Source organism: Contarinia nasturtii, unplaced genomic scaffold (assembly GCF_009176525.2).
Source record: "Contarinia nasturtii isolate CC-2019 unplaced genomic scaffold, AAFC_CNas_1.1 Cnas_scaffold_695, whole genome shotgun sequence".
Taxonomy (NCBI): Eukaryota; Metazoa; Arthropoda; class Insecta; order Diptera; family Cecidomyiidae; genus Contarinia; species Contarinia nasturtii.
Window position 1 is genome coordinate 5,848,617 of NW_022198046.1, and position 23,918 is coordinate 5,872,534.

The 23,918-nt window shown below is 34.7% G+C and overlaps 1 protein-coding gene across 1 annotated transcript in view; it reads left to right on the forward strand.

The window, feature by feature from the left end:
* Positions 1-23,918, forward strand: part of LOC116340878 (neuronal acetylcholine receptor subunit alpha-7) — an 85,717-nt gene that overhangs the window by 19,825 nt on the left and 41,974 nt on the right. Inside the window, exons 2-10 of the mRNA XM_031767607.1 lie at positions 2,203-6,087; positions 12,468-12,607; positions 12,922-12,966; positions 14,292-14,401; positions 14,952-15,031; positions 15,534-15,634; positions 17,282-17,357; positions 17,804-17,998; positions 19,698-19,784. Of these exons, the coding sequence (XP_031623467.1) occupies positions 6,033-6,087; positions 12,468-12,607; positions 12,922-12,966; positions 14,292-14,401; positions 14,952-15,031; positions 15,534-15,634; positions 17,282-17,357; positions 17,804-17,998; positions 19,698-19,784 (889 nt within the window). The 5' untranslated portion in view covers positions 2,203-6,032. The remainder of the gene's footprint in view (positions 1-2,202; positions 6,088-12,467; positions 12,608-12,921; positions 12,967-14,291; positions 14,402-14,951; positions 15,032-15,533; positions 15,635-17,281; positions 17,358-17,803; positions 17,999-19,697; positions 19,785-23,918) is intronic.

The following is a 23,918-nucleotide window of genomic DNA, read 5'->3' on the forward strand; positions in this document are numbered from 1 at the left end:
AAGAAATAGACCAAAGAGAAAAGACCAAAAAAGCTGAAATATCGCTTCGATACAAATGAATTTGCTGAACTGAAAACGACAAACAAGCAACCAAAATACAAAACCAAAAAGCACCATCACCATCAGCAACAAATACTGTCACGAGCATAAATGCAAAAAAAAAAAAAAAATACAACGAAAAAACTCAGAGAAATATAGAGAAAGAGAAATAGTTTTTGGTGTGAGCAAGATTGGAATGAAACTATGATGATACCTTTGGTGAAAAAAGCGAATAAAAATCACAGCAAATCAAATGTCTACCAACAACAATATCTAGAACGAAAACGACTACGAAAAAAGCAACAACGGTAAAAACAGCGTGAATGCAACGGAAAAATAGAAAAAAAATTGCAATAGTAGAAAAAAATAATAATAAAAGCGAAATATGAAAATGAATAAAAAAAACGAGAGAGAGAGGAAGATTCCATTCAATCCATTTTCAAATAATCTTGAATCCTTTTCCCTCTACTTCGCACACATGCTCCCACATCCAAAATAGGTGGCAGAATAGTAGTGTTTGATTCTGGGTTGGTGATATTATTGCATTTTTTATGAAAATGCGTTTTAATTCATTTCTCGTTGCACATTCCATGTGAAATTCACGGTGGCCACGAAGCAGAAAACATTGCGATAGCATTGGACTCTGTTTGTTTCTCCACTGAACTATTGGGATATACTCGCGCCCACACATACACACACACACTCAGTTCCACAACTTTCTATATTTGAATGGTATGTTCGGTTTTCTGCATCAACGAGACAGATGCATAAATAATATAATATTCTATATATTTGCAAACTCATTCACTTTCGCTGGTTTGTTTGTTCACAAAATGCGAGTTTCCTGTGAACGAACTACGCTGCCAAAATTTCAATTTATCACTTGCGGTATTTTCTGTCTCTCAACAACTAAACTTTATACATAAATAAATGTATCGACCATGTAGAAAAGTACGGATTTTGAATTGGTTTCTCGTTGTTGATCTCTCAATGTTGATTACCATTGTGTTCATCAGTTCGCTCTAGTTCATTTGCCATTGGTGGCAAATATATTTTTCTCGTTCCCAAAAAATAACTTACATTTGCATGAAAATGCAACAGTTTATAAATATACTATGTGAGTTGAGTGCAAATGACGAATGTAGCAAGTCAACGAACGAACAAACCGCATCCACATAAATATGCACACATGAATAAAAATGTGATTGCACAACATGTATCTGCTATATCATTTTGCATTCAAAATTTGATTTTCAAATCAATTGTTGTAAAATGCAATTAAATATACAGACAGAACGGAATGGATGTGTGTGTGTGTGCTTTTTTATCTGCTGTCATCAATCCGTCACGAAAGTTGAAAATCAGATGGGAGTTCATATATGTGTTGCAAAGGGAGCTCGACAATTGCGTTGATTCACCTAGGTAGCAACCTGGCTGTCTGGTTACATCATTCACTAAAATGAACAACAATAATCAAAGTGACGAGAAAATAAAGTGGAAAGAGACTGCCAACATGAAGTTCGTTATAAACGTTTCGTTTGCGATATACATTGCAACTGATGATACACGATGCAATTTAAAATCACGTGTCATCACAACAATATTAAATTTCATTTTATGCCAGTTGTTGTACGAACAATCAACAACATTTAAACGAATTAATTATTTTTCCAGGGCAATTACACAGCGATCGGATAAATCATATTCATTAAAATGGTTTTCATTTCAGACGTTTATAAGCAACCAAACGATATGCACGAATTGTGAACAACAGCACAACGATTGTCATTTCATTACAACGATATCGACATTATTTACCAATGTTTATTCCAAATATCATGCATTCGCTCGCTTTTTTACCAGTTCATTCGCCTATTTAGTAACTATAAAATAGTGAATTCATGTTTTTGATTTAATATTTTTGATTGTGTTGTTTCGGGATATGCCCGAGGTATGGAGGGAAATAGACAATGAATTTTTGATTTGTTAAGTATTCATTTTGAATGTGTATCGCGGTCAACTTTAAATTTGTTAATTAAACACACTGGATGTGTGCCAATTTTAACCTCCAATGACAAACTAGCTATTTGAAACAAAAAAAAAAAAACGAAATTCAATTACATACGATTTTATCATGTTATCATTTTTCCATCTCATTTTTAGGTACGATTTGTGAATTGGATGTTTTCGTATTTTCACACACATACACATAACACGTATGCAGTCGGTGGGCGCGTCGAACATACTCAACAAGAAAACAGGAAATTATGATCAAATGTTATTATAATTGTTCATGTGTGGAGGATTTTCGAATGAAAAACCTAACAATTTTCAGTGAAATATGAATAATTAAATGTAAAAAAAAAGATTGAGAGAGAGACAGAGAGTTAAAAAAAATTAACATAAGAAACCTAAATAATTTGCACAATGATAAACAGAAATATTCAAAAATTATTCAATTAAAATTGAAATCAGATTAAAAATCAAATTTTTTCCCCGTTTGGTGTGTAAAATATAAATTTATCCGCAGTAATGATACTCAAGATGACATCATCGATTGAACCACGCATTGTAATATCATTGAAATAAAGAATATTCTGCGCAATTAATCAAATGAACAAAATAAACGTAATAAACACAGAAACTCATTGTATAAACGCGGAATGCAGTAAAACAAAAAAAAGAATCAGCGAGAAAGACAGAAACAAAAAAAAGCGAACTGCATTTGCCTAATGAAATTTGTAAATGAAGCCTGAAACTGAACTATGGAAGTGAGAAATGACAGTTTTAATCGAAACAAAGCGACGAACACGACGAAGACTGCATTTCGAAATTCAAGTGCGTGTGGAAAAAATAGTAGCCACAAGAGAAAAAACTAGTGTTAAATAGAGTGAGTGAGTGCGAAAGCAAGGAGAGAGTACATTTGTGTGGCAGTAGTGGATTTTAATTACGCGCTAAAAATTGAAATCAACGCACGTGAAACGAAATCTGATATCTATACCTACCGAAAGAGAGAAGGAAAACGAATCCATTCAACCAATCATAAGCTTGCTTATCGTTCGAATTCCGTGTTCTCTTTTCAATTTTTTCTTGTTTCTTGTGTGTGCGCGCTCGTAGCTAAATTTTTCTTTTTCTTTCTCAACTGATTCGTATAATATATCCAGTTTTTGTGTGCTCGTGTTCGTTTCTTTTTTCTTTCGTTTTTTTTTTTGTGCCGGATTTGTTTGCGGTTGTGTATATAATGGATTTCCATTTCGCATTTTAGCTGTATGTACGGGATTTCGTAATTACTCTAATAATGGATATTGTTTCTGCTGTTTTTCAAATTAAAATTGGCACAATTTGATATGTCAACACTCATCCAGATATTCTGGGCATAAATGAAGTTTGTATTCAGCAAGGATTTGAAGAAAGAGAAAAAACGTGGTGTGCAAACGCAGTTTGAAAATACGACGACGGCGGCAACAACAACAAAAAAGAAACGACAAATTTTTGCAAGCAGAGAGAGTAACAGACTTAACATAGTACACATGTGAAGCGAAAAGCAGCACGTTCTCTTTTTTTTCGAGCAAACATAAAGCAAAACGTGGATGAATTGCATATATTGCACACAAAAGCAGTTTTCACCGCAAATTTTATCCGTTAACAAGAAGTGAGGCATCGACACATACACACACACCAGTTAAGTCAAAAAGTGGCATAGAAATAGTGGTAGCACTGAATATCTCACGAAATATGGGGTGTGTGTACACATGATGCGTACGTGTGCTTTCAATGAAAATAAATGAACACGATTCAGTTAATCGGATGAGAAACGTGAATAAAAAAAGAATTACTTTCACGAACAACGACAACACAAAAACACTAAGCTAACGCAAAAGAAGGAAAAAAGTGGAAACGGCGACGGTATTCAGCTTTAAACAATCTTTAGAACAGTCGAAGCGAATTTAAGCATTACAAGAACGTAACCGACAAAAATAAATATAACGATGTCATCATTAGAAATACATTATCAGAAGATAATACAGCGCTAACGCTGAGCAAAGGAATATACTACGAAAAAAAAAATAGAGAAGAAAAAGAGATTCGTTTCATCTCTTAGCATATAAGGAACAACGCTGTCCTTTATCTCTTCTATTTTTCCTCTTTCATTTAAAATTCTCATTATTATTTTTATTTTCTTCTATCGCAACGGGCGAATAAAAAGAAGAACAGCATCAACAACGTTTACAATAACAATTTAGTTGTGTATCCCACTTGGGTATATGTGTGCGTGCACTTCTTTCACCTTGTAATTTTACTGCCAATTAGATTGTATTGTGCCAGCGAACGAATTCAATGTGATATTCACAAAACAAAGACACACAAGTAAATCAACAATAAAATAGCAAACAGGTAGCAAAAGCTCATCGAAACGACCAGCGTCACAAGGACCGACATCATAGATAAAATAAAGCGTGGCAATTCATAAGCGCGAGAAAACGATTAAAATAACGGTGAAAAGGGTACTGCGAACCGTACAACAACAAACAAATTGATTTCGACACAACAACACACATCAACGAAACAACGTCGCTTACAAAAGACACTCAAATGTTTCATATTTAATAGATTTTGTCAAAGTGTAGTCAAACGAGCGGAGACACCTTTCAGCTAGGTAAAAATTACTGAGAAAAGGCCACAATTGCACATATACACACGTATCCATTTATTCTTTCTATGGTCTGAACTTTCTATCTCTTTACCTGTGCAAAACGATTACCCCCCATAGGCATTATTGAGACGGCTTTTATGAATCATCATCATCATACAATCATTATTCACACTTTCGATCTGCTGGTGATTTTTCACCACTTTAAAACACTTTAAAAGACACAAACACTCAACTCAATTTGCATCTCATTTGAAAAGAAAAAGAGACACAAAAAAGAGAGCAAAAAAGGGAACCATTGAAAGCCACAACGATCTAGCACAAACCATTGAACTAAAGCCCATTTTGTGCACGGTGACAAATATCTAGAGAGTGAAAAAAAATAGAAGCAAAATTGGAATTGAAGTCAACCGACAACACATGCATCTTCAACAAACACATTCAATTGAACGAGACATAAGCATCGATTCAAAATAAAAGAGTGAGAAAGTAACAACCGAAAAACAACACATATAAACGACATCAACAGCAGTAACAGCGATAACAACAACGAGACAGTAGTGAAGCAAGATATCAATATATTTAACAAGAAAAATCAGCTTTCACACATTCAGTCACATCGCATTCATCATCTAAACACCATCTGATTGCCTCAAATCATAAAAAAGCATACCGAAGCCCACAAGGCATCGAAGGCATTGTATATACGTCGAACCATTTATATTTCAATCATTCGACTGTGTTCAAGAAGAGTTACTGCCGTGCTTTAGATGAAATACCGCAAGTCATTGCGATAAAGTTGAAAAGAAGCACACCAACACCACCACCAACAAAAAAAGAATACCGAGCGAAAAAATAAGAAAATAATAAGCAAGAGCTGTGTGGTCGGTAGAAAAGTGTATGCGCCAACAACTCTTTTATTCAAAATCTTATCACAGGCGAAACGAACGAACAAAAAAAGGGGAAAAAAAACAAATCGAGCTCTAAACGGCTTTAACTTGAGGAATTTAAAGAAAGACAGGGACAGGACGCGTGCAGTTGAACGACGATAATCAAACAAATCGAGAAAAATTGCAACAAATTTTCCATTTCTGTGCCACCCACCAGAAAACTCTCATCGCCAGTTTTAGCTCAAGACCATTATTTCACATCATTTGCACTAAGGCACACGGGGACGTCAAAACGTCGACCATCAATTTACATCAACACCATCATCACCATCATTGCCATCGCCATTACCATCATCATCTTCGTCATCATCAACAACAAAAAGTATATACAAAATACAGCAACACCAAAATACACACAAAATCTATCTCGGCTGAATCACTGAGAGAGAGTAATGGATTCCAACTGCTTTTATCATATTCTACTTTATATCTTCATCATTTTAAAAGGTAAGTGAGTCGTAACTTTTTCCTATCCACAATGAAAATAGTTTTAGAACTGTCTTTGCGACCAGCAAAAAAGAAATCGGTTTAGAGAAGATAAAGCAGAGACGAAAGTTACGTAGACGCAATGGGTAGTTGTTAGCCTTATTATTCGCATAATTTGTTGGCTGAATAAACTCGACAAAAGATACTCGGCCGGATGAGAAACGGATAGAAAGTGAAATAAAACTCTGAATGAAACACAAAATTTAAGCAATTCGGGCGAAAATTCTTCGGCATAACGACCTACAAATAGCAATGTGCATAAGTTTGCAGTTAAATTGGGCATTCCAGTTGAGTAGTTTTTCGCAATTAGTAAACTGTCTAAACAATAGCAAACCCTTATACGGTTTATGCTCTTTTGCACGGCGGCCAGATTGAATTGCAATCTCGAACGTTGAATGTCGACAATCAACCGCAATACAATGAGACAACAAGCAGCCTTTGTGCCGAGCTTTTGACCAATTGCGTTGCCTTACACATTAATCTCTCACTCTGTATGTGTGTGTGTGTGCGCATATGTATGTTTGTATACACATTTAACTGAAATCCAATGCAACCATGCACAAAAGGATCGAGTCATTTTACAAATTGCGCTTTATTTCTTTTTATGCTCATGTATTCAAATTCGATGTTTGCCAATGCCACGGTACACCACTTGACCGCGAAAACGATTCGCCAAAACCCGACACACACATATTTATATGGCTATGCTCTTACACTATATGCATATACATTGGTAAACTTGTAGCACACGAAAACATCCGCTATATCAATTAAATTGTCGACAAACGAAAGAGAGGGAGCAGGAGAGAGAAAGAGAGAGACGACGCATTTGATGTTTAATTGATTTTGAATGGCAATCGTTACCATTATTCGTATTGTATTTTGAGCAACCAAATACTTCCAGTCAAATGTCAAACTTTAAGTGGGAAATTCTGTAGTAGTTGAAACCAAACCGGGCAAAAAGACGCAAACATGAGCAACAAAACATTATACTCGACACTCCCATGAATCTGGGGGATTTTCGTTCGACTAAAGCATGAAATGATCAAAACAAACAAACAACACTTTATCGATTAAAACGGCGTTAAAAAAAGTACTCATTTTGTTTGCTGCAACAAAAGGTATGCGAGAGAGTGATGCTTTCTATGAAATTTCGAAAAAAAATTAAAACTTCAAACCACATTGACATTGTGAAAGGTTCTGTATGCCTCTCGCCTAAAAACTAAATACATATTTTATGAGAAAATGTTTGGTTCCCATAAGCAGTTAACCCCTAGAACTGAACAAACATTATGTAGAAAGCCACCGGATTACCATTTTCGTCATTAATTTTATGTAGATGACATCGGCCAAAAACTTTTCACTTTACCCGCCGAATAAACGATCCAACCAGCCATACCATTTTATGTACAATACATTTACTACCTATCTGATGTGCATGCGAAACAAGAACAAAGCAATTTTATGTAAAATACATTAATTACGACAATAACAACGTCAACAATAAAATAGAACACTCTTCAATGTGGTTCTACACTATAATAGAGTAGAAGCATACATTTTTTTATCCACAATGTAAAAAGCGGTGCGTCCAACGAATACATCATCATTTTGTTTTATTTGTAACGAGAGAAGCGTTGTACAGAGATCACGGGCCGCGTGCGGAACAAGAAACTGAGAGCCAGTATGGACAGGCAAAAGCAAGAGTTTTCGGGCAACACGTCGCCAAAGCCATATCAGCATGACATTGTGTGAGATGGTGTGATGCAACGCAATGAAAACCGTCATGCAAAGAGACAGGGACGGAGAAAGAGAGTGAGAGTATCTATCTACTGACAAGTGGAAGTGGATCTATAGTTCTCGCCCAATACCAACAATAATTCACTTAAAAAGTTGTGAAATGATTATGACATGGTTTTTATCCCTATTTGAAATGCGTGCGACATTAACAAAAACGTTGTTGGAACTCACTCTTGGTTGTGTCGCGTACGATACGATGGATCGGACGCTTTTATGTCAACCAATTGGTAATTGTAGTCAAACACAATTTTTCTGCCTGAAAAATTAATCCTTTGGGCAATTGCCAAAACTGTGGAAAATTTCACCATTCCATTTCTCGAATGTTTGAATTGCTGTTATGAACGTTGATTATGACCATCCGAACGATTCGAGTATATCGCGATTGTAAGGCGTGCAGCCTCTTTGGTTCGGGTGTTCGCATAAATGATCGTTTATTGGTCATAACATTATAACTAAACGGACCAATTTATTTGCTGTTGCTATTGCTACTGTTGTTCGGTATATTTAGCTCCGAAAACGATTCAAAATCGAATTTATATGCACATTCACGTTTCGTGCATTATTACGTATTCATTCGAGTTTTTTTTTGTTGCTTTCAACACAGCCTCCTTCCCACTCTCTAGCACGCCACTTTCTATTGCTGGTTTGCTTGCCGTGGAGACTATGTTGTTCACTTTCCGGTGTGTGTGCCTGTTTTTTTCATGACATTTTCATTGCAAACTCTTCCGATGTTGTAGGGAGGAAGTTGAGAAAATTGTGAACGAGAGTGGGCGAAAAAGATTTGTTACTTTTAACAACCCAATCTCATTCCCTTGATATTCAGTTTCATTGCATAAAAACCCAAGCTAACATTGAAATGCATTCTAGTTTTTATGTGTTCCGTACAAATTTCAATTCGTTGTGCTTTTTTTGTGCTTCACTTCCGATTCGACGGATGTTTGTTTGGCCAGCATATGCGATGGCAAACTCCATATTTTCGATGCCATAAATTTTATTTTCAATAAATGCTTAATACTAACAATATGCGTATACATGTAAGCAATTTATTTTGACGCTGTCCAAACTCTTGCCTTATATCACACCGAAGCAGTTAAAGTTTCATACATTTTTTTTGATAATTGTTTTTGGTCAAAAAAATTTGTTTGACAATTTTCCGGGTGTTTTTGTATGGAGCTTGCTACTTCGGCACATAATTCAACATATTTTTGACAGCATGGGTATTATAATACCGACATTTATTGCACACAACTATTTATTATGCGATTATTGAAATAGTCAAATTCAAAACCGTTTTCATTTGAAAAAAAAATAATTGAAAATTGCAATTACGATGGACTCAAAATGTAAACGCAAAATCCGGGTCATTTCATTCAAATATTCATTGGATTTTCGACGCTCTATGTAGGCAAATTGAATGCGGCCCTCGTAATTCAGTTTGGCAACTGCAAAATGGGCAGAATTCCCATGAAATATTCACAAATACGCAATAATGAAAATGTAGTTACGTGTATGTAATTACACGCTCATTCGCAACAATGGGCCAAAAAGGCGACCAAGAGGTAAAAGTTTTGTGTGTACTTAAAACTCAACTTTTGAAATGATTGACAAACTGACGACAACGGAATTTTTAATTTCAAACAAAAATTGCACACATTACCTTCATCTCAGCCGCCACGGTTCACAGCACGATGAATGCAATAAAAATATCAGAAAAATAAAAGAAACCTCGTGTCATGTTTTTCTGCCTTCAAAATTTCCAAACTTCATTTTCTAGACAAAACGTTGACGATGATTTTGTTTGCTGTTGCAAATGAAACGTTGTTCTACCGCCGCAAAAAAAAACATAATTCAAATGGAAAGAAGAGGGAAAAAATGGATTTATTTTGTTCGGTATTTATTGTGCATACTCAGTTTTAAAGCAAAAACTTATACTACCTGTGTTCTAATTGAAAATCCATTCAAAAATGATTCTCCAGCAATACAATGCACAATACGGAGTTTTGTATGTTTTTCACTGGAAATTTATGTAAATTAATCCTATTTCCGTTCTTAACCACACTCACTTCTGCGCTCGTTCCTCTATCCTTTTTCGAATGCTATACAAAAAGAACAACCATCATTTTCGGAGTTTGTATTCGTGTGCTTGGTTGTGTGCCGTACATTTTTTTATCATTTTATACCATGTTGCTGTGGTCTCTGCAACTATCATACTGTTTTATATGTGCATTTAATGAGCGTCAACCAAAGTTCTAATTCTTCCATTGTCTCTAATCTTTCTATTCTCTGTCGATTCGAAATTCGAGTCTTAAAACTAATAATTTAAAACTTAATGCGGCTGGAGAGAGAGAGCCCACACATACCAAAGAAGACACATACAAACAGTAGATGGGAAACTTTCAATTCGATTTGCACAATGAATAGAGATGTAGAATTCGGTTCTATTTTTTTGTTTGTGGTTTCAACTGAACTATGTGTGAGTGGCAGAGAGCAAAACCTCATTTATTAATAGGTTGAATGTATTTGCACTTATTTGCCATGACCGTTTTTCGAATGAAATTAAACAACTGTAACACCGAACGGCAAAACAAAGAGCACAAGTCGAATTAGGTACAGAGAAGAAAGTTCAATGAAAATTGAAGAAATTGAGTTTTCGATTGCAAAATCAATAAACTGTCGCCTGAATGGGCTGAGCACCCGTTATAAAGCTCACGAATCTTCTTGGCGAGAGAAGAAAATCGTTTATCGAGAATCGGAAACAAGAGAACAAGAAGAAAATGGCTACGTTTTTATTTGTCGTATGTGTGCAAATTGAAAGTTTTCCAACCGAAACAACCACGCCTCATTTCCAGCTGCGTGTTTCTCTCCTCGATTTCTAACTCTTTCGTGAAATAAATACATTTCAAGACCGGATCGACAAAGACAAAGAGCTTCAATACACGAATACACTTTAGGCGTATGAGCAACATGGAATGGCCATAAAATACAATTGAAATTCATTTGGTTTGGATGACATGCAGTGTGTTTGTATGAAATTGTTTGCTTAAAGTCCAATTTCAAACAGAAAGCAAGATACACGATAAGAAAGAGAAAAACACACATAAATATAAAAATCAAGTATAAATATAAGAAGACACACACACACGCACACACAAAGGTTCAATTACATTCGTCTGAATACAAATCATTAGGAAAATTGTGTATTTTCCAAATACACATTTCTAAACATTGTCAAGTTTGAACAACAAAATGTCTGTGATTTAATTCAAAAACAGCATTTACCCATATAATTGTTCGAGTATTTCATTTGTTTAATCTGCATGCAAATTGCTGATCGGTCCGGCACACATTCGGTTTTGATTTGTTTAATAAGTTTTAGACGTTCTGAGAGAATGAGAGTACAAGATAATATATCTTTATGCATGGACGGAGAGAGAGAGAGAGAGAGCGTATTTATTGGATTGCAGTTCTGTGAGGATAATTTATTCCTTTGAAAAGACATTTCATTTTCGTTAGTTATGGTGCATATATTGGATGATTATTTCGGATTTTCGGATACACATTTAACCTAGTTTTTTGTCTTTCATTTAATGTACCCTCCTCCAAAAAAAAAACAATGACCGTTAACGAACCCAACTGGTTTACCTTGATAAATACATACATCCAACTTGAATGGAATTTTAAATCGAATAAATCCTCATTTAGATTGATCATAAATCATATGAAATTCGCAAATATTTGGAACACATACACCTTGTATAAATGAATTGAATGCCATAAAACTGAAGCAACTTCTTGCTTGCCAATACAGAAGATGCCGTCAACCAAACGAAAGAACGAGACTAGAAGCGAAAAAGTTGATATGATTCAATGCTAAATAATGCCATTCATCATCAATTCATTACCAATTGGCTGCTCATTCATTGTGTATGGCATTTATGTATAGCGCATAGCAAACGCTCGCGCACCAATTTTCCCACTCAAATGGATTTGTTGACGAATTGCTTAGCGACAGCAATGCCGTACATCGTCATCGAAACACACGTAAATTTTCCGTCATTTCACAAAATGAAATGGGATGCTCATAATCTCATTCATTTTGGTCTGATTAAAATTCATCAAAATGAAATTCACCTGTATATTGTATCTTATTACTCTGCGAGCTTATTCGTACAGCGACCGAAATATAAATATATATATATATATCCGTTCCGTTTTCATGCTCAATGTTCTCGGCTTATTCTCTTTCTACATTAATTTCATCGCTGCCAATGCTATTTTGGGTGATTAAATGATTTATATCGATTGCGATTGAGATTAAGATTCGAAATTCCGATTCGGACACCACGCGTTTTCAAAGTGTATGATGTACACAAAGGCTATTTGCATTTATTAGTCGACAGCGAGATGGTTCGTTAAACATTAGCTAATTTATCTCATATCGCTGTGGCGGTTGTTTGTTTAACGTTTTATCATTATTTATGTTTATATAATTTGCCATTACCATAATGTTTAATGATTTTATTTATATAAATTGTACACAGGAAGTCATCAAGGACCTCATGAAAGACGTCTGCTCAATACATTGCTTAAAGATTACAATACACTCGAGCGACCCGTATCCAATGAATCGGATGCGCTGACTGTTCGATTCGGTCTAACGCTCCAACAGATTATCGATGTGGTAAGTGAACTTGTAAAATATTGAATAGATTACCTCTTTTTTTTAGCATCAAAATCTTTCATTGCGCGGAACATGAACAATCGAAATGTGATTGATGCGAAGCATGAATTGTTGCTTCGTACACAATCCAAGCAATATTGTTGCAGGAACAGCAACAATATGCTAGCGAATGTATGATTTCTCGTTTTGAACGAGAGGCGTTTCAACATATTGACCCTTTCAATTTTACATCACAATGATAGACAGTATCCTTTCACTTTCTAGATTTTTAATCATTTTCTTTGTTGTTTTGTTTTTTCTTCTCTCAATTTCAGGATGAAAAAAATCAAATTCTCACGACGAATGCATGGCTGAATTTGGTATGTAAATGAAAAACAAAAATGAAGCGCAAAAGTGCTCTATAAATGAAAATTTAATGAAGGTTTTTTCCCTCATGGAACGGCTATTATCAATGCAACGAGTTTCCTTCAACGCCCGCTGAATCGGAGTTTTTATCAATTTTGTCAATATTATTCGATGAGATTTTTGCTTAATTTTTGTTTTTTGTTCATCGCGGTCCGTCCGTATTTTCTCTTTATTTCGCTTCGTTGTGGCACACATTTTTGGCTTCGATCGGAAATGCTCGTCGAATTTCCAATCAAATGGTGTAAATTAAATGCGCTCAATTCATGCCATTCACTACACACTATTCATTTACACATGCGTTTTTTTTCTTCACCAGATCCATACGATAAAAACACCATTCACAATGAAAATTAATTATATTTGAGTTTTTGAGGCTGCAGCCGACTGCAGACCATGCTTCGGCCATTTAAATTAGGTTTGGCGCACGCGATATATGTATATGTATGAAAAAAAATCTCATTTTCTCTTGCGTGCCATTGTTTGATGTCGTGTCTGTGCGATTGGACGAATTTTAAATTTGATTACTACAATTTATTTGCGTAAACGTTGTCATCTAACAACTTGTGGATGCGAAATATGCATTGCTCTTAAATTGTCGAATTCGTTCATGCTACGATATATTTCGGAACTTTACCAATTATTGCCGACATCGAGAGCAACGTCAAAAAACCAATTTGCACATGAATGAAATTATTGTTGTTGGCCTTCCAAATCATTCTACCACTAACAACAACAATAATGGTCTGGCATGAGGCGATGCCAATAAAAACCAACAAAAAAACCGATGACAATGGCAAATTGACGACGACCACTACGAAAATCCAATGGCAATGGCGTGCAAATTTGGTCAGAAAAATGTGCCAACATCAACAGAAAAAAAATGACACGAAAGAAATCCAGCAAAAGAAATAAAAAGCAATTGTTACACCGAAAATTGAAAATCAATTTTAATGTCAAAAAAATTATTTCGCATGACTCTTCTGCTAACCTCGAGTTCCAAATTAACGTATTGTATTACCCGTGTTTTTTTTTTCAATGTCTCTCATCATCGATTGCGAAATGTATTGCAAGCCATATTCTCACACTGATGATTTATTACACCGAGAGGATAAATGTTCACGTGTTTTTTTCTCCTATTGATTTTATTTATAATGTGAATGCATATTAACCGCACGGCATGAAATGTCACCTTCACTTTTACATACAAAATCCCATAAATTGATTATACATTTTTATTATATCGTTTTCGCGCATATTAAACACATAATTCGCAATACAGGAATGGTTTGATTACAATTTAAAATGGAACGAATCCGAATACGGTGGCGTTCGAGATTTACGGATAACCCCACAAAAGCTCTGGAAACCAGACATTTTAATGTATAACAGGTAAATCTTGTTTGGTTTTTCCTTCTTTATTTATGCATACATCATTGAATATTTGTTCTGAGTCAGTAGTTCGAAATATCCGAATGTATACGATGTGAAAATTGATGGCATAGAAAATGATGTATATATAATTTTGGGTCAACAAATATTGAGCGTGAATTTATTTCAATTCCAATTTTGCCCATGAAATTGAGTCTATATGATTATTTGATTGTATCGTTTAAATACATATTTCACTGCATTTGCATATCGTAAAACACAACTCATTTAAAAATTTAATTTTGTCCGCGATTTTGCATAGGGAATAGGGAAAATTATTTCATTGGTTAATTAAATGGAAGTTTACCATTGCTTTTTGTAAAATTTACATAGACACACATAATTTTCATTCCAAAAATTCATAATTACATTTTTGTTGTAATACATACATTGTTCTTCTTCACATTGAATTCAAAGGTAGAAACCATATATTGTGCACCGGAACATTTTTCCCATGAAACTAAAACACATTTTATTGGAAAATTAAACGGATTTTATTCACTTTTTGTAGCGCGGACGAAGGATTTGATGGCACGTATCACACGAATATAGTAGTTAAAAGTAACGGAAGCTGCCTGTATGTCCCTCCAGGTAAGCAAATTTTGTAGCGATGACTTTCAGTTAAGTGAACATTATTCGATACTAAAACCACCTACTCAACTTTCTCTCTCACTCCCTCACGCTCTCTCTTTCTCTCTTTCTGTGTCGCTCACCTTTCACATTGCATTGATTGGTCGATTCTCTTCAATCACAATTATAATGATCGATGAGTGAAATGTTTCAATCAATTTTCAATTAAAAACAAATCAAAGCATATTGGAACCATACGTATTTGTGGAAAGAGCGAACGAGCGAGTGGAATGAGAAATATTCAATGTGAATAATGTTAAATGGTGATTTGATCGATTAAATTTCACTTAAAATTGCTTATTTCCTCAATTTCAAAATCAGTTTCTGACAGATTTTTTTCTCTTTTCCCCTCCTCTCTCTCTCTCTCTCTCTCTCTCTCTTCTTGTCTACAAATATTTGAATTTAACAAACTGATTGGATTTTTGTTTTATTTGCATTTTGTAATGGGGGAAAACACGCGCAGGTATATTCAAATCAACGTGTAAAATCGATATCACATGGTTTCCCTTCGATGATCAACATTGCGAAATGAAGTTTGGAAGCTGGACTTATGATGGAAACATGGTACGTATGTGAAATCAATGCGTAGTTAATAACACCCGCACCATCCACACGAACGCTACATGAAATTAACAGATACATAACTGTGCCGATACAACAATAACAGCTGAAGACGAAAAAAAGTGTAACAATTCGCGAAATTGTAATGTTGTGAACAAATTGTACTTTGCCGAATATGAGCAAATAAATATAACCCAAAAACCAGCATCCAGTCGACGGATTCATAGGGTTTTTATTATCTAATCGTGCATATTACTCGTGTTTCATCCGTTATTTGCACGATGTGTATTTACCCATATGCTTCAACAGCAATAAAAACCCACTCTCTCTCACACACACACACACACACACACACAAACAACGACCGTGCCGTACAATATTAAATGCAAATGGTGAAAAGCAAACAAGCTGTCAGACAAATGAACAAGTAACAACAGGAAAAATGTTGCACGCTTAGTTTATTGTTTAGAATGGCTGAATGGCATGAATGGTCGCGCGCGCGACGCATCCCAAAATGATCACGTGCAACACACACACAGCATGCCACTATACATTTTCGAATTTGGCATAATTCACATTCATTCCGATTTGATTTTAGCATCCTTGTAATCGTAGCCCTTTCCGCTGCCATCGTCGTCATGCTGATACCACCATTGATGCTACCGTTATTGGATAAAACACAGTATTTCCCTCTTCGCACGCTTACTAGTTACACTGTTTCGAGGACAATGTATTCCGTATTGCAATGTACAGGCGGAATGGAACAAAAAAGAAAGAAGAAGAAGAAGCGAACATTTTTACAACCTTCGCTCCATTTTTATACATATCGAACTTTAACGCCAATTGAATATTCCAGACTTTTCAATAAAATATTTTGCACCTGTTCGCTTCAAGCATCCTTATTTGAAAACGTTGTAAACTGTAATCCGTGCTCTTCAATCGTGCTGCATTTATTTTCATTTATACATTCCAAACAGAATTTTTGTCAACATTTTTATTTTCGGTTCCTACAACTTGTTGTTGTTCTTCTCTTCGCTACATTCCACCTCTCGCGACACACAAGTTTTATGTGCCTGACATTTGACTCGTGTGAATTTTCGGTATATTGCTCCCTTCAGCATTTTAGAAGTAATGTTTCCCATCTGATAGAAAATGCAACGTTTTCGTTTTTTAAAAAAAATATATGTATATTCTTTTAAACACCATGGAAGAAATATACTATAGAAACAAGTTTTTCAAAAACGAATAAGAATGAAAAAAAAAAATATATATATACAGAAAGATTGTAACAAATGGCATGTCACACTGTGCAAAAAAAGAGTTTATCAGAAATTTTTTGCCGTCATATACATATTGTTATGTGTTTAAATTGACATTTCAATTCGATAAGTAGATCTTAACTATGAAATAAAAACGTTTCCTTTTCTTTCGTTTTCGGTTTATTTTCTCTTTCTTTTCAATTTCATTCGTTTTCATCTCGGGTTTTATGTAACTGTTGTATATCTGCTGCTGCTATTGATGTTGTGCCCTGATGCATTGATGCCTTTTGTTCGTTGATATTTGCTCGCTTCCCGGCGGAATTTTTCGACAACAAAACAAACATTCTACCACATATTATATTGGCTGTGCCCTGAATTATATAAATCACAGCTTGATTTGGTATTAAAATCAGAGGAGGGCGGTGATATCTCAGATTTTATTACAAACGGCGAATGGTTCCTACTCGGTAAGTAAAGCTTACTTCTCAATCTATTATACAAATACATCCATACACAATATACATACATATAAATTGAGAAAATTTAAAGCCATCGAAAGCCACTAGCAAACATTTTTGTTGCAATTTACAATGTGAGAAATTGTGTGAATGTTGCGCGCTCAATAAAAGTCAGCACGTATATATATACACACACACGATGTGTATATATACTGAAATTTTATTGAAAGCGATCAAAAACCGAAATATACACACTTTTCACATTCAACCATGCCCTGTGGCACTCAATGTTACCAAAGTAGAATCAACACAAACACAATGCAATATCTTCTCTTGAAACTCAATGTTTTGATCCTTTTTGATTTCTCTTTTTCTTCTGCTTTTCTCTCTTTATCCATGTGAATCGTTGTCGTAAATGAAACAATAAAACAAAACAACGACAAACACAACAACAGGTATGCCAGGAATCAAGAACACAATAAATTATGCGTGTTGTCCCGAACCATACGTAGATGTTACATTTACAATTCAAATAAGACGTCGAACGTTATATTATTTTTTCAATTTAATCGTACCGTGCGTTTTAATTTCATCGATGGCCCTGCTCGGGTTCACATTACCTCCGGATAGTGGAGAAAAATTAACATTAGGTATGTACAAAGCTATTTATATTACTACCATCTATTTACCGAAACCATTTGTTTTGTTTTTTTAAATAAGATGAAAAAAAACAACAACTACTCTACATATATATATTGCGAATTTCGCCATTTTACTTTGCATATTCTCTTACAGGTCTTATTTTTTTATATTGCTCTTCTAACATTTTCTCTTCGATTTGTCCTTTTATGCATATTCTTTATCTCCGATATGATAATTAGAATATTTAAGTATTCTATTTTGAACCAATTTTCTTTCAAGCTTTTATTTTCATCTTTCCCTGTCTATCGAACGAATCGAATTATTTATCGAAATAAATTACCACGATATAGGTGAACGCACGCGGAGAAAATACATTAGACAATATCAAGCGAAACCGAATTTAATTTAGAAAGAAAATGTATTGAAATCATTTACATGTATCAACAAGAAAAATTGATTTTAATGCCACTAACATCTGAACATCTGAACATCGAGTGTAATCATCTCGATATTGAAATTGCTTTCGTCGATTTTTCCAACATAAACAACTATATTTTGAACTAACGTCAACCAATTTATAGATAGAAGAGGTTAAAGAAAACGAAAACCGGATGAAAGCGCTATCAACAATTTGGTTTCGTGTGGAATAAATTCAATTGAAAGTATTAGAAAAGAAAACGTGATGGAATAGGGTAGATGTAAAAAAAATTCATTTGTTGAAAACGTGGGATACATACCGATTTTTCCGTGTCGTCCGTGACAAAAAGACGAAAGAAAAGGGAACGACAAAAAAAAAAACGCTTCGCCTGAACGAAAAAAGAAAAGATGAAAAGCGGTTTTCGTCTCTTTTTTTTGGCTTCATTTCGGTTGAAATCGGTCAAAGAACACGTAAAAATGTCCTTATCTAAAATTTACTCACTCAAATCGAAACAATCTAACCACACATTTTCAACTAACTATTCACTATGTGGTTCGTTTTTTACATAATTTTTTTTTTTTAAGTTCGTTTAGTTTATATAGATACTAGAAAAAAATTTACTTACAGGATTGTGACGATAATTCTCGACCGTTCTCATTCAACACTTCTTTTTACCTTCCCCCTTGATTTCCCCGATAGATTTTAAATTCTAGCACTTTCATTCTAAGTAGGACATAACACACCCAAAAAAACTAGCATAGACACACAGACGACTACTATTTATTAAAATATTACCTCATTTGAATTTATTCGATAAGTGCAAAAACCATCTGTGTTTGTATTTCATTTGTCTGCTGTGCTATTGCTTTATCTTATTTATTCTTCTTCTCTGTTTTTTGATGACTAAAGCGAACGAATTAACATGAAGTGAATAAATTTCTCTCGAGTTCAAAGAGTGATTATTCGAGTGGTAGGTTACGTAAACAAACATTGAGATAGGTTTCGTCTCAAATTCGGTATTTTATTCATAAACTGTTATTGGAATGGGTAGATAGACACAGACATATATATACAAAACCGTACACAAAAACCATAACAGACACAAAAACCAAAATCAGACAAATTAGGAGAAAATGACACAAAGATATGCCCTGCACTCTGTCTCAAAATAAAATACAAAACAAAACGATACAGACTCATACATAAAAACATTACGACCAACATTGAATAAACCCCATCAAAACCCACAAAACTAAACCAACGCATCAATTTTTGTTGTTTTAATATAGGTGTTACAATTCTACTTTCGTTAACTGTTTTTCTGAATATGGTGGCGGAGGCAATGCCAAGCACGAGTGAAAGTGTACCATTAATCGGTTCGTAGTAGGCTCTGGGTGGCCTCATTTATACTCTTAATTTATTTAAAACACCAAAAAAAAACAGAATTTTCGTACCATATAAAATGCAACCCCACACCAAAAAAAACCATTAAATGCCATATTCATAGCAGTAAAGAAAACAAAATTACATGCTATAACTAGAATTTACTTGTGTTGTTGTGATCGTCATTTTAGAGCGTTGCTAATTTCTGAATTGCGTATTGTGTTTTATTAAACCTACCGAATACTTCATTGAATGGTATGATTGTGTCGTTCGTGCATAGCAAGCTAACAAAAAAAAACTGTAAACCAAAAACAAAAACTAATGCGATCGTGACCAAAAGTAATCAGTTGAAACTACCCCAAAAAATACTCTAGTACATTTCTGTGGACTGATAATTGCCAACTGCAGCCTCAATAAATTGTTTTTTTTTTCTGTTTTGTGTATGTGTGCGCAAAAATGTTTTTGTTTATTTAGTTAAATTTTAATGGGATGTTTTTCTGTATTCTTTTAATTTTTTTGCCGTCTAAATCGTTTTTAGTCGATGTGTTGCTTTGAAATAAGTTTTCGTTTTTTTTATTTCTTTATTCTGTTAGCTTTTAACTAAAAAAAATCATCATCAACCATCAAAACCATCCATTGGCTTGTTATGTCGACTGTTTAGTTTCCATTTGAAAACATTCATTTGTGTTTTATTTCAATCATCAAAAATGCATTCAACTTAATTTTCTGTTGCGGTTTTCTTTTGTCAGATTCTTCTTTTTTTTCGTGCATTCATCCATTCGTCCATTTGTTCATTCGTAGACAAACTCTAATGTACTTTTAAGGGCAAATTGTAGCACTTGTGTGTGCGCCACTTATTTTTTCTTCACTCTCCTTTATGTGGTGGTATACACAAATCTAGGAAATTAAATCAACAATCTTTGTGCAGAAAAACACTTTGTTTATGTAAAATGAAATTAGTGCGAAAAAAGCAAACCGAAATAAAGTGAAGAGAAGGAGAACGAAAAGAAAAAAAAATATAAACTAAAACAACTCAACGTTATTATTATTGCAGTAAAAATGTTGAAAACGAACGTGTGTACGTTCACATTAATGCAACCTGACAGTTTCTCACATCGAGAGAACGAGTACAAAAAAATGGGAACGACGACGAGACGAAATGAAAATAAAAATAAGTGAAGCAGAGAGAAGAAAAAAAAATTATATATTAACGACGGTTGAAAAATTATGTTAAAAAATGTGTTTCTCTTTTTCTTTTCTGATTGCGCACATTTGTTGCTGTTGTTGTTGTTGTTGATGTTAACTAGGCATTAAAAGCACGGTATATGCATTTGCTCACCTAGTTATCGGTGTAGAAATGGTGTGCCGTAGACAGTGTACAAAAGCAATGACGAACAAAAAAAATATGCACCAATGATTTTATAAATGAACGCTAATCATATTCATGTCCTATAAACACGCACACAAATCGCAATGGTTGAAAGGAGAATGAAAGATCGCGTTACATTTATCACGAATAACGACGAACCAGGTGCAAACGAAGACCCAGAGACACATGCACATATCAATGTGCAATAGATCCACTGAGTGTGGTAAGCGGTAGCGCAAAAGAAAAAAGCAGAGAAAAGCTGTAAAACGAAAATGAAGAGAGAGCGAAAAAAAAAACAGCCGTAAAGGAGTACGAATGCAAGTGAATGCCGAGAAATATTGCAGATATAAAAACTATATTGCATATACAAGTTTCAAACCGATGTTTTTTGCCTGCACCCTTTCTCTGTGTCTTAGACTGTCAAACCTTTTCGAATCGAGCGGATGAAAAGCGACCATGTCTGCGAATGGCTTTTACATTAGTTTGTAACTTTCGCATCGGTTCACATACACTGATTTATGGAAAAATGTGAGTTTCAAACACGCGTTTTATGTGCAACTCATAAAAAAAAGTTGATGTTGTAAAAATGTGCATAGGTACATTTACGTAGGTATATATGCAAACGGACAATTGAAGTTTCCAAGTCAAACCAATATCGTTGACAGGTTTGACTGTATGGCCCTTAGCCATAAAAAAAATGCGCTTCCTTGACTGATTCCATTTTGGTCTCTTTGTGTTTTCTGCCTGTACTCAGGCCATGGATACGTTGCTGAGCACGCTATATGCCACGCACATACACTTTTACATCAACTTTACGGAACAAACTATTGTTATAACATCAAATATAATGTATTTCGCAAATGTTTTTGTTGCGTATTTTTGAATTGTGTTTTGTTGTTAGGTTCCTTGCTTACAAAGACATTTCATCGACTTTATTGTTGCTACTGCTCTACTGCTACTGTTGTAGCTATTGTTGTTGATACGTTTTTTTTCATGTCTTTTTCCCGAGCAGCAGTCTGCTCTCATTCATTTTCTGTTTCTGCGTTCACGAACAAGAGTGAAATCGTTGTGTTTATGTATGCGTGTGTGTGTGCTTTTTTTAATTTTCTTGTAACCTAGTTAACGAGTGAATTGTGACAAACACACGTAAACATTTCAGTTCGCTTACATTTAAATTGTAAAATCAACATTTGCAAGAAGCAAGAGAGAGCTCTGAGTTGTTTGTTGGATGGTAAGCTCAGCATTGAATGCGCGCGTTCCGGCTTCTGAAAACCCAATTCTCATATATAGAAAAATATACGGCTTTTGCTTACAATGTACGACAACATATAAACACGAAAAACTTTACAGCAATTCTCTGAACAAATTGAATGCACTTGAGAAACGAATCAACAAATTGCACAGTCGAGGATCATGAACATACACAAAAAAGGGGGTGTAAAGTAACGAAAGAAAGAGGAGCACAGGAAAAAAAAGTGTATGCTCACTGCTCACAAGAAGTCGAGTTAAAATGAGTGAGAATATAAGAAATGCACATGCGATTGGTTGAGCGTGAGAATAACAAACCAACTGTTAATTGTGCGATGTAATGTGTGCGGAAGCAAATAGAAAAATGCACAAAATACTTTTTGCATAACAAAGTAGTAAGACAAATGCTTGAATTCTCGCTTCCACATCAAACACTTATGCACCTGATAAAATATTTTTCATACACTTCATTTAAGTGCAATGGAAACTTGAAAGCCGGACAAAACGTTTTCATCGCCATCGACAATGTGTTAACATTGCCACTTTGCTTTTAATCGTAAAACCATAAAGTTTTCTACATTTCGTTATTTGTGAGCGTGCACAATTGCAATGTGAACTCATACATACAATACACACGATTTCTTTATCTTTTTTTCTTGATTTCTTTCTTCTGTCGGCCATGGAGTGAATAACATGCACGAAAATGCTCAGCAGCATTCATATTCTGGCGTAAACAAGCGAATAAATGAGCTACGAATGACAAATGAAAAAGTTTGTGTTGATTTCATTGTTGGAAAATTGGTTAAAGTGTTTCAATTATTCAAAAGTGTCTGAATGCGAATTGGAAAAACGGAAACGACAACGGAGAACCATCAAACAGTGAAAATGAGACCAGAATACAAATCAATAATATTATTCGTCTTTAAAATTGTAAAATAAATATCCAGAGTTCAAAAAAATGTGTCAAATGAAAAAAAAAAAAAAATTCTGTTGGACCAGAATTTTCAGCATTAACGAACTAGAGTGTTGACTCGTCATTTATTTTCCATTTTCTTTATGGTCGTTGTCATCGTCCGGCTTCATCATTTGCTTTTCCTTCTCCGTTCATTATCGGTTAAATGCGGAATAGCTGCCAAATTGACAGTTCATTGTTTTACATTTTTCTTTTTGTTTCGTTTCCACGCTCAAAACGTAATATTTTCGCTTTCGGCAACACGACCCGCGCTCTATTCAAAGTCAATTTTTCCCTAGTAAAAAGATGAAAAGTGAGAGAGAGATCGAAAAAAAGCTCGTTCGCATTTGCATTTTGTGCTGAGAAGAATGAATATGCCAACAAATTCATATAAATTGAAAGCACGCAGGACCTTCAAACTCATTAATTATTTCACAGATCAAATTATTTATAATACGTTTTTATCCTCCCTCTTATTTTACTTGAAAATACTCTATTGTTGTGGCTCTTTTGCGTCGCATGAATTATACGATGACATGGCTTCAAGTGCTGCAAAAA